The sequence below is a fragment of the Onychostoma macrolepis genome, chromosome 01, assembly GCF_012432095.1.
Source record: "Onychostoma macrolepis isolate SWU-2019 chromosome 01, ASM1243209v1, whole genome shotgun sequence".
Lineage (NCBI taxonomy): Eukaryota > Metazoa > Chordata > Actinopteri > Cypriniformes > Cyprinidae > Onychostoma > Onychostoma macrolepis.
This window is the reverse complement of record NC_081155.1, coordinates 497,899-510,502: the sequence shown is the minus strand read 5'-3', so window position 1 is coordinate 510,502 and position 12,604 is coordinate 497,899. Positions and strand designations below refer to the sequence as shown.

Below are 12,604 nucleotides of genomic sequence, written 5' to 3'. Positions count from 1 at the left end.
GAATAAGTGCAGGACAAGGATATGTACTGAATATATGTATAAATATATATAGTAAGATGGTTATGAATATAAACAATTTACAGGTGAATATGTATAGTGAATAAATATACAGATGGCTATTACTATAAACAGAATTTACAGGTGATATGTACTATCAATATAATATATATACAGATGGCTATTACTATAAACAAGGTGTAAAAGTGCAGTGGAAGTGATTGCATATTACAATTAGACATACGGTGCAAAATGTTAATGTAAACATTGATAATGTAAACAACAGTCAGCAGTGCAAATGAGCATAGTCCAATTTAGGTATGGTAGTGCAAGATACAAAAGTAAACAGTTGTTACTGTAATAAAAATTTACATTCAGTAGTGCAAATAAGGCAGATGTGAGGTAGGAGAGAAGAGTTAATAATATATGAGGAAGTGGATCAACGGGCTTAGAGTTCAGTAAAGAGACAGCTCTGGGGAAGAAACTGTTCTTTAATGGTCCTGGTCCGGAGGCACCTGAAACGCCTGCCGGAGGGCAGGAGAGAAAACAGTCTGTGGGCTGGGTGAGAGGAGTCCTTAAGGATGCTGCGAGCTCGATGCAGACAGCGTTTCCTCTGGATGTGTTCGATGGCAGGTAGTGGAGTCCCTGTGATGCGCTGGGCAGTTTTCACCACCCGCTGCAGTGCCTTGCACTCCGCAACAGAGCAGCTCCCATACCATACTGTGACACAGTTGGTCAGGATGCTTTCTATTGCGCAGCGATAGAAGTTCACCAGGATAGCAGAGGAGAGCTGATTCTTCCTCAGTGTCCTCAGAAAGAAGAGGCGCTGGTGAGCCTTCTTGACCAGGCTGGAGGTGTTGGTTTTCCACAACATGTCCGCCGAGATGTGGATCCCCAGGAACTTGAAACTGGAGACACGCTCAACAGCCATTCCATTGATGTGGATGGTGTCGTGTGTGCCTCTTGACTCCTTCCTGAAGTCCACGATGAGCTCCTTCTTCGTTTTGGTGGTGTTGAGGAGCAGGTTATTTTCAGTGCACCATGTGGCCAGGTGCTGGATCTCCTCCCTATAGGCAGTCTCATCGTTGTTACTGATGAGGCCAATCACCGTGGTGTCGTCTGCAAACTTGACGATGGAATTAGATCCATACACAGGCTTGCAGTCGGAGGTGAAGAGGGAGTAGAGAAACGGGCTTTGCACACAGCCCTGTGGTACACCAGTGTTAAGTGTGATGGATGTGGAGCAGGTGAATCCTGATCGAACATTCTGGGGTCTGTTGGTCAGGAAGTCCAAAATCCAGTTACACATTGAGGTATTGATGCCCAGGTCTCCAAGTTTGGCTATTAACTTGGTTGGGATGACAGTGTTGAATGCTGAGCTGAAGTCAACAAACAGCATACGTGCATAAGTGTTCTTATTGTCCAGGTGAGTGAGCACAGAGTGCAGTGCCATGGAAACTGCGTCCTCTGTGCTCCTATTGCTACGGTAGGCAAACTGGTGTGAGTCCAATGTGGATGGTAGAGAGTCTTTTAGGTGTTCCAGGACCAGCCGCTCAAAGCACTTCATGACGATGGGTGTGAGTGCTACAGGGCGGTAGTCATTAGGGCACCTCGGACTAGAGTGTTTTGGCACTGGCACAATGGAAGTGCATTTAAAGCATGTTTAGGCAAGTGCTTGGGCAAGAGACAGATTGAAAAATGTCTATAAAAACCCCAGCGAGCTGCTCCGCACATGCCCTGAGAACACGACCAGGGATGTTGTCTGGTCCAGCAGCCTTGTGCGCGCTGATCCGGCTCAGTGCCTTGCAGACATCTGTGGAGGAGAGTATGATTGGTGGGTGGTCAGCTGTGGGATTGAGCTTGGTGGCAGTTTCTCTGTTGTCTCTTTCAAAGCGAGCATAAAAGTAATTTAGCTCGTTCAGGAAGTTGACATCAGTGGCTGCGGGGGTGGAGTGGGTGGGTTTGTAGTCACTGATGGCCTGAATGCCCTGCCACATGCGTCGAGGGTCAGAGTTGGAAAAAGTGTCCCTCTATCTTTAGCTTGTAGCAGTGCTTGGCCTTTTTGATGCCCCTCTTCAGGTTTGCTCTGGATGTGGTGTAGGCTTGTGCATCTCCTGATCTGAAGGCAGTGTTGCGTGACTTCAACAGGAGTCGCACTTCCTTGTTCATCCAAGGCTTCTGATTTGGATATGTGGTGATCTGTTTCTGGGTTGTAACACTGTCAATGGTGATATTGATATGATCCAATACAGAGGAGGTGTAAGAGTCAATGTCTGTGTGAGCGCCACTGGTGGCTTGAGAAGCAAACATACTCCAGTCTGTGTGTAGAAACCTTTCCTGGAGTGTGGAATCTGCCCCCGCAGGCCACACCTTGATGGTCTTCACTGATGGCTTCACACGGTTGATGAGGGGTGCATATTTGGGGGTGAGGAACAAAGAAAGGTGATCTGACTGTCCCAGGTGGGGGAGGGGTGTCGCAACGTAAGCTCCAGCCATGTTTGTGTAAACATGGTCTAAGGTTTTGTTTCCTCTGGTGTGACAGGAAACATGCTGTTGAAACTTGGGTAGCACTGACTTTAAGTTTGAGTGATTAAAGTCACCTGCAACAATAAAAGCCGCTTCCGGGTGATCAGTCTGTTGTTTACTGATGGCTGCGTGAAGTTCTTTCATAGCAAACTTGGCATCAGCATCCGGGGGAATATAGGCTGCAGTTATAATGGTGGAAGTGAACTCCCACGGTAGATAAAACGGTCTACATTTAACCATGAGAAACTCAAGGTTAGCTGAACAATGACTCCCAACAATAGCATAGTTTGTGCACCAAGCTTTGTTAATGTAAATGCACAATCCACCACCTCTGGTCTTACCGGAGCCATCTAATGTTCTATCCGCCCAGAGTGTGTGGCGTCCGCTAGCTCAATAGCGGTGTCCGGTATTCCGCTGTTTAACCAGGTTTCCGTGAAGATTAGGACGTTACAGTTCAAAAGTTTCTTGCTGTGTGTGATGCTGAGTCGAATCTCCTCCATTTTGTTCACTAGCGACCGTACATTGGCAAGGAAAATGCTGGGTAAAGAGAGCCGGTGTGGTGTTAGCCTTAGCTTAGCTCTTAGTCCTCCGCGCTTCCCCCGCCTTTGTTTACGATCTCGACGCCGCCTGCGAGCACTTCCGCCCGGCCGGGTAGGGTGCATAGCCTCGGGTGTCCTAGCGATCTCAGGAAGGAGTCGAAGATTGTCCATAAAAGTGTCGGAAATTCGCAAACCGATATCCAAAAGCTCACAACAGGTGTACGATATAAAGGCACAACTGTTCTGCACGAACAGGCCCGAGATGAGTAAGAAAAATACCGCAAAATTGCAAAATCTGGAGAGACCCAGAGCCTCGCGATGTACTCGCGCCGCCATCTTGGTATCGAATCTTGGTGATGTCATGTTACACGAAAAATTACAGTTATGTTACAAAATCTTCGATCTCTGGAACTCCAGAGATTGTTATTATCCTATTTTAAACTTTTAGTCTATAGTCTTTCTAGACTAGGCTAACATAGTTTCTTCACAAACTTTTACCTCATCTATAGCCCTTAAATGCATAGGCTACCTCATGTCTTTAGCGAACCGGGAAATCATTCACTTCTCCCTCCTTCATTTTTTTAAGTTAGACATCAACTTTCTTAGTAGGCTATTCCTCAATATATGCATTATAAACAATATAATGAAAAAAATAATAAAATATAAAAGAATGCCTGGTTTCTGATTACTTTTTCTTTTTTTTGTAAAAAGTGTATAGGGTCGCTAGAGACACGAGGTATGTGTAAATATATTTTTCCTGCGCAACTACACTGAACAAAATTATAAACGCAACACTTTTGTTTTTGCCCCCATTTTTCATGAGCTGAAATCAAAGATCTAAGACTTTTTCTATGTACACAAAAGGCCTATTTCTCTCAAATATTGTTCACAAATCTGTCTAAATCTGTGTTAGTGAGCACTTCTCCTTTGCCGAGATAATCCATCCACCTCACAGGTGTGGCATATCAAGATGCTGATTAGACAGCATGATTATTGCACAGGTGTGCCTTCGGCTGGCCACAATAAAAAGCTACTCTAAAATGTGCAGTTTTACTGTATTGGGGGTGTCCGGAGGGGTCCGAAAACCTGTCTGGTGTGACCACCATTTGCCTCATGCAGTGCAACACATCTCCTTCGCATAGAGTTGATCAGGTTGTTGATTGTGGCCTGTGGAATGCTGGTCCACTCCTCTTCAATGGTTGTGCGAAGTTGCTGGATATTGTCAGGAACTGGAACACGCTGTCGTATACGCCGATCCAGAGCATTTTTTTCTCTTCCCTGGGCACCAGAGGGCTTCGGTCTTTTTGACACAGTGATAATTTATAAGTGAACATCTTTTACAATCAGGTAACTGATGTATGTGGAAGTGCGGCTGTGCTGGGGAAGATCATGCGTCGAACTGAGGAGAGCAATGAAATAGTTGTTTTTGTGGGACGGTCGCTTTTTGTGTAACACTTTAAATTTATAGTATCGAAGTAGAATTGGTAATAAAAAAAAAAAAAAAAAAAAAAAAAAATCTATTCGTTTTGGTGCCCCTATGTATCAGCAGCGCCCCTAGCATTTGCCTATTCAGCCTATGCCACGGTCTGGCCCTGACAAGGAGTTTTAGACATGGCACAGACTGAGCAGCTACGGACATACCTGATGACATCCCAGGCCATACTGGGTCACCAGAACCGGGCTTGGAGGAGCGAGAGGGTCCGCTGGCTGCCTGTGTGTCCAGAGTCCGAGTGGCGTCACAGATGTACTTAGAGATGTTCCATTGAATGGGGATGATGATCAGGGCTGGAGGGAGAATGGGTTCTGGTTCGGTAGGTGTATCTGTGGAGTGCAAGCGTAACCGTTCACACGTCAGCTCTTAATATAAATAATAAAACCCTGAACATCCATACAGTATCTCTGATCATTCATTATATCTTATATCATCTCATCTGCCATACATAAGCTACCTAAATCTAAATGTAAAAATAATAATAGCCTGTTATACAAATTATCTGGAAGGAACTTTACTATTCATATCCAACTGGGCTCAGCTGATGAAATATATATGTGTGTGTGTATACTGTCTATATATATATATATATATATATATATATAATTTTTTTTTGTAGAAATATCCTCAGACACACTGCTTTGGTTCTCGGGGCTCAATAACCTCATCTTTGATGACTATTTTGTCCTTTTAAAAAGTACTACTGCTGCCCAGAAAAATAAAGATATTTAAATGAACAGATGCAGATATCAGCTTTACTTTGGCCTGTTCTTCACTCGAGATATCTGAGTGAGAGCTGAGGCTTCTGTCATATAAAGCTGTTGTGCTCGTGGAGACCTAACAAAGCAGAAAAGACAATCATTTCAGAAGAAGAGATGCTGATGAAGATTTTCTAGTGATCAAGCAGCAGATTGAAGCTCCTGAAAGACTGGAATGACAGCGAGATCAACTGTGTCGATACTGTGAGTGTTTGTACAGAATTAATTTCAAGTCAAGTCAAGTCACCTTTATTTATATAGTGCTTTTAACAATACAGATTGTGTCAAAGCACTTAACAGTATCAAATTGGAGGATAGAGTGTCAGTAATGTATAATGATAAGATTAAACACTCAATTTTCAGTTAAAGGCATTTCATTATTGAGTTCAGAGATGTCACCGTCTAGCTCAGTTTAGTTTAAATAGTATCTGTGCAATCAAATCGGCGATAATCGCTAAAAATTAAGTGTCCCCAACTGAGCAAGCCAGAGGCGACAGATTTAGTGAACTGAGTGTTAAATCAGTGCAGACAGAAAAATAAAGCAGACGATCAGGAGACGGATTCATTCTGAGTTTCATTCTGCTGATCTCAATCACATTCATCATTATTCATACTGTCATCAGTTCACATCAGATTCAGAAACCACTTCATCATTAAATCAGTCACTAATACACTTTTATTACATTTGATCATCAGTTTACAATAGAAATATTAAAGCAAACTTATTACTGTTTATTAAAGATTCAGAACAGAATGTGTCTTTGATCTAGATTTATAACTTCTTGATGACAATAAAAAACAAATTAAAAATAAATACAAATATAAATATAGCTGCAAGCAGCAATTACGGGGCCAAGCGCTACAGAAGCAAGCATCAGACCAACTGCAGAAATGAGTAATTTAAGCCATTTTAGTCAAAATGGCTCAAAAATAAATACAACCTCTAGTAATATGATTTATTGGCCTATCCCGTTTGACCAATTGGTGGCGCTGTTATCAAATCAATGTGGTGTGTTCTGTGTGAGTTGACAATGGCACACAGAAAGTTTGGTGTCAATATGCCAAAGCATTGCAGAGATACAGCCTCAAGTGTCATTTTGGCATCATGCCACAAGGTGGCACTGTCTCAAAACTTTTTGAGTACTTTCAGATCATGGTCTTGATGGGACATACAGAGTTTTGTAATGTTACACCAATGCATTTGTGAAATATAGCATTTTATATCATAATACTCTATTGTAGTCAATGGCAATTTCAAGTTTTGTTCAGTTATAGTGCCACCAAGAGGCACAATCCCACCAAATTTTAGAGTGTGCCCATACATATGTGTGTCAAATTTGGTGAAAATATCTCATTTTGTTTTGGAGTTATAGACGTTTTTATATATGAGAAGAGAAAAAAATGACTGATGGCCGACTTTTTTTGCCACTTACTATCAAAATTCTAGCAATTGGGCATTAGCATATAGCCGGCAGGCTATGTTTTCGAATTTCTTACGGTGGTTTCATGTCGATCTGAGTAACGGTTTCTAAGATATTGGCAAATGTTTTTTAAGCGCTAAAGTGCAACGTTGCACAAACCATGAGGCAAAACCTGGCAAGTTTGGTATTGCTGGACTCTGCAAGGATTCGGGAGTCTAAAAAGGTGACTCCCGTGAAAATAAGTCGACCACACCCAAAGTTATAAGCATGTGAATATTTGATTTTACCACATCAATGCGTTTGTAAAGTACAGCATTTTACTACAAAATTCTAAATGGCCGACACCAAAAATGGCTGACATGGGAAAATCGGGTATCATTCGACACAGCATGATGCACTGAATCTAAAGAGATTTGTGATTTTTGGCCAAACCATTAAGAAGTTATAAGCAAAAATATGCATTTTTCATATCTCCTGACTACTAGGTGGCACAGCACCGAAACACTGCAGGTAATCTCAGGTCATACGTGTTATAATACACACCAAGTTTCGTCTCAATACGCCAAACCATTGCGAGAACGGGAACGGTTTGACGAATCAACTTGAATTCCATAACTTTTTGCCAGCATGGTCTGAAGATGATCTGAGCCAATTTTGGTGAAAATCAGACAAACTGTCTAGAACAAATTCGAAAAAGTAGGTTTTTCGAACTATTGAAAATAGTGAAAATAAACCTTACGATTTTTCAATTTTGGAGTTCATTCGATTCGGCATGAGCCAAGAATTCAGAGGAAAAAAGAATTCAAAAAAGTTATTAGTATAAACATGAGTGAAACTTTGGACAAGTGGTGGCGCTAGAGAGTTTGAGTTAGAGTCTCCAAATTTGCTATGGTGACAATTGAGACCCTCCTCTTATCAGTGTGCCAAATTTCATAACTTTCCCGCAAGCGGTTCTATGACCTTCGGTGCTTGGCCCCTAATAATGTGAGATTTATAGGTGCCATAGAATGCATTGATACAATATTTTAATGTTATGTTACAGTCGTTGTTATGTTCTCATTCGCCTATTTTTCAGTGGTCTTTTTTATTCACGAGATTTACATAAGAAGGAGGAAACAATGGTGTTTGAGGCTCAAGGTATGTCATTTCCATGTACAGAACTTATTATTCAACTATGCCAAGGTAAACACAGTTTTCCATTCTATGGCACCTTTAATGAATGTGTGTGCATGTGAACATCAGAAAGAGAATTTAAGAATTTAATATCACACAGAGACACTGAGGAATCATAATAAACTGTAAATCCAGCACAGAGGGGTTCAGTGAATGTGGTGATGAATGTGTGTAAGTGTGTGAGTGTGTGTGTGTCAGAGACGCTGTAGAAGGACAGAGAGCCGGTCAACACGTTCACATACACTCCTACTCTATTAGAGAATGAACAGACAGCAGGTATATCAGTGCTGTTGTTATTGTGCCAGACAGTGAATCTGTTATCAGAGCAGTCCAGACTCCAGGATTTGTCATTCCATCCAAACATACAGTCTTCTCTCACTCCTTTCCTGTTGATTCCTTTATATGATACTGATATATCAGCATTATCTCCGCTCCATTCAGTCTCCCAGTAACAGCATCCAGTCAGACTCTCAACACTCAGAACCTGAGGAACATCATCAAATCTCTCTGGATGATCAGGATACTGCTGACGCTCAAACACGTGTGTGAGCTTCCTGTTCTCGTCAGACAGCTCGAGTTCAGTGTGTGCTGTGTTTGGATCCAGTGTGAGATCACAGGCATCTGAACACAAGAAGAGAGAAACATCAAGAACAACACAATAGTGAAGATGTCTGTGTGTGTTTACAGCTTTGACTATATTTGCTAAGTCCAAAGTGTCCTCACTATTCACAAATGTGTTCACTAATATAGTAGCAGTGCTGGTCCTAGACTTCCGGAGCCCAAACAAAAGTCTGTGAAAAACCCTGTCAGGCCTAAAACAGTGCAGATTAGTGTTGTGTAAAGCAGCGGCTGTGGGTTTATCATGCATACAAGTCAAGTCAGCTTTATTTCTATAACGCTTTATACAATACAGATTGTTTCAAAGCAGTAAAAGATTGAGATTGTGCTGTAAAGTAGCTCTAACAAGCCAACAGTGTGATTCTAGAGCTCAAGTCAGTTCAGTGTTGATTCAGTTCAGTAAATGTATATTTATATTTAAATTGGCTGAACTGCTACTTCTTAATCTACCCTGAGCTGAACTTGATGCTGACAGACAGAGGAGACATATAGGAAAAACTTATATATTGCACAGATTATTTTCTATCATAATATGCACATATCAATTTATATAGTTAATAATAATAATAATACTTATTATTATTATTATTATGATTATTTTGTGTGTGTGTGGTGCTGTCAGCAATCACACAGGAGAGGCAGAGGTAAGTGATAGGAAACAGCAGGTTTATTAACAGATATGGCAACCGGAATTAAGGCAACAGTCCTAAAGTGAGTAATCCAGTTGACATAGAGGTTTCAGGGTTCTTAGCTGTATGCTAACAGGTTTGTGTCTCTTGCAGGTGTAGGCAGAGGGGAAAGTGCAGGGATATAGGGAGCTTTAATGAGCTGTGACAGGTGCGGACAATCAGTATTCGGGTGATTGGGATCTGGTGGGCATTGGTGTGACGGGAGTCTACTAAGTCCTTGTGTCTCCGCACTGCCTGCTGGAGATGGACATGAGCTTAGTCCCAGACTCTCTCGCTCGCTCGGAACCAGTAGTCCACAGCTGGAACTTCGGAGGGTTCCTCCGTCCAGGAGAACAGTGGGGGTTGGAAACCGATTATGCACTGGAATGGTGTCATCCCTGTGGTATTTTGTGCATTTTCGGCCCATGGGAGGAAGTGGTTCCAGCTGTGCTGATTGTCATGGCAGTATTAACCAGAGGTACAGTCTGAGCTCCTGGATCTTTCACTCAGTCTGGCCGTTGATTTGGGAATGGTACCCTGAAGACAGGCTGACTGTGACCCCTAGTAGCTTGAAGAATGCCTTCCAGACATGGGAAATGAACTGGGGTCCTCAGAAATTCCGGAAGACATGGTGGAACAGGCTTTGAGCGGTTTCCATGGCTGTCGGGAGGCCCTTCAGGGGGATTAGCTTACAAGCCTTGGAGAACCGATCTACCGCCACTAGGATGCAGGTGTGGCCTTCCAAATTCGGGAGATCGGTAACAAAGTCGACCCCTAGGTGGGACCAGGGGCTCCGGGGAACGGGCAAGGGGACCAGTTTTTCTGTAGGAAGATGGCGCAGGGTATTGGACATGGCACACACTGAACAGCTGCGTACGTACCGGATGATTCCTAGGTCATACTGGGCCACCAGAACTGAGCTTGGAGGAGCGAGAGAGTGCGCTGGCTGCCTGGATGTCCAGAGCCCCGTAAGTCGTGTATTGAGCCCAGAAGGGTTTGCCACAGAGAAGATGGGACATAGGTTTTCCCTTCTGGGCCTACCAGCGGAGTAGGTTCAGTAAGGCTAAGTGAGGTCCCACTGGATGGAAATGACTATAATGGCTGGAGGGAGGATTGTTTCAGGTTCAGACGGTACATCGGGAGCATGAATGTGTGAGAGGGAGTCGGCCTTGACATTTCGGTCTACGGGGCGCTAGGTGATGGTGAAGATTGGTTGAAGAGTGCCCAATGTGCCTGCCAGGAATTGAGTCGTTTAGCGCTGCGTAGATACTGGAGTTTCTTGTGATCTGCCACTCTTCCAAAGCCAACTTTATTGCGAACAGTTCCCGGTTTCCTATGTCGTAGTTCTGCTCCACTGGGGAAAGTTTCCTGGAGTAAAAAGCGCAAAGATGGGACTAGGAGGCTCTCCGTGGTATGGGACAGCACTGTGGTGGATGCGTCCACTTCCACTATGAACGGGGTCCATGGGTCTGGGTATCGGAGTATGGGAGCAGTGCTGAATGCTTCCTTGAGCTTCTCGAAGGATGCGTAGGCTTCGGGGGTCCAGGACAGAGACTTGGGCTTTCTGTGGAGCAGGGAGGTGACTTCAATATTTTCTGGGGCCATAGACAACTGTTTAAACTAGACGGCTTCCACCCAAACAAACTTGGTGCGAGAGTGCTAAAGGACAATATCTATTTCTCCCTGCGTCATCCTTCAGTTGTGTGTGCCAATCCACACGGCCTCAATGGCACACACACACCTGGACAGAATATGAGTGACCACAGAACTTCATGTCAGCCTCAGAGTCATCTTGTGGTTGACACATCCCACAAGGACACTGATAACACCACGCAGCCAAAACAAACTTTCCTCATGGAAACTATCCCGGCTGAGCCCTGCCCAGCGAGCTCTTCACAGACAGACTATGACGTACTACAACAGCTCCAAGACTCAGCACCCAAGGACAACTATCTGGAAAACAGCCAGGGAAGCCAGGACAACATATCACAGCCACCGGAAACACCAGAGCCAGAGCCCATCTCACCAGACACACTATCCCTCTCTCCAGAATCTCCACTTCTAAGCTTCTCACAGAAAATGGAGGAACTGGTGTATGCTGGGACCAAACTCTCCCACTCGTTTGCTGCAAGCCCCCAGATATCAACTAAAAAACGGCGGGCCCCACAACCACCAAAGACAGCTGGCCCAGATCTCCCTCCTCCTCCTGTGAGAGCTCTCCGACCGCTGCCACAACGTCAGGGCCCAAACCCTCCTCCATCGGCTGTAGGTGAACCAAAAACAACTGATAACAGCTCTCAGTGATATGTGTCGGGTCCCCGCTATATTAGCAGCAACACTCACAAATGTTCACAGAACAAGCGGGAACCCAGTGTGCCTGTAGCCTTCTATATCTATGTTTTATCACGTGATAGAAAGTCTAAGGCCTTCTCAAGCCGTACGGCTGACCCATCTAATCTGCGGCCTGTAATGCGTCAATCTAAGATTGCTGTAGAGACAAAATGTAATTCAATCAAGTTAGCATTTTTAAACATTCGCTCACTAAAAAATAAATCATTTCTGATCAATGATTTTATAACCACAAACAACCTGGATTTTATGTTTCTAAATGAAACATGGCTTGAAGACAGCTGCAGTGCAACAGTCCTCAGTGAAACAGCCCCTCCTAACTTTAATTTTACAAGTGTCTGCAGGACTGTTAGGAGAGGTGGAGGTGTAGCTGCTCTATTTAAAGATGTTTATCAATGCAAGCAAGTGTCATTTGGTCAGTATTTGTCCTTTGAATATCTAGGTATTGTGCTGAAAGGTGCTCCACGCATTCTGTTTATCATTATTTACAGGCCTCCAAAATACTCTCCAGCCTTTGTTGAAGAGTTCACAGAACTGTTATCAATGATTTCCTCAGAGTTTGACTGTTTTACTATTGCAGGGGATTGTAATATTCACATAGATAATGCAGAAATCAAAACTGCAAAAGAAATTATTACTGTTTTAAACACTTTTGATCTGATCCAGCATGTGCATGAACCCACACACAATCGTGGACACACTCTAGATTTACTCATCAGTAAAGGTCTAAACATTTCATCCATTGTTGTTAAGGATGTAGCACTATCTGATCACTTCTGTATTTTCTTTGATATATTGATCTCTGTTACCACTGAATCTAGATCTGTCTCTGTCAGAAAGAGATGCATTAACGAGAACACTAGTGCGCTATTTATGAAGGCTATATCTTTAACACCAAGCATTTCTGCAGACTCTGTTGATCTTCTCCTGGATTCTTTTAACTCAAAAGTTAAGAATGTTATTGATGATATTGCTCCGACAAGGGTCAGCAAGAAGAATGGCAGACAAAAATCACCATGGAGAAAATCAACAGCAGTTTAGAGTATGAAAAGACAATGCAGAA

The 12,604-nt window shown here is 43.3% G+C and overlaps 1 protein-coding gene and 1 pseudogene across 2 annotated transcripts in view; both read right to left on the bottom strand.

The window, feature by feature from the left end:
* Positions 1-12,604, bottom strand: part of LOC131524708 (NACHT, LRR and PYD domains-containing protein 12-like) — a 183,473-nt pseudogene that overhangs the window by 46,396 nt on the left and 124,473 nt on the right.
* The window catches only part of LOC131524461 (tripartite motif-containing protein 16-like), a 50,122-nt gene that overhangs the window by 3,946 nt on the left and 33,572 nt on the right, over positions 1-12,604 (bottom strand). Inside the window, exon 6 of one of the 2 annotated variants that reach the window (XM_058751798.1) lies at positions 4,704-4,883. In XM_058751798.1, coding sequence (XP_058607781.1) covers positions 4,704-4,883 — 180 coding nt within the window. Of the gene's footprint in view, positions 1-4,703; positions 4,884-5,627; positions 8,528-12,604 lie in introns of those variants that run through there. The other variant, XM_058751721.1, reaches the window with a different exon arrangement.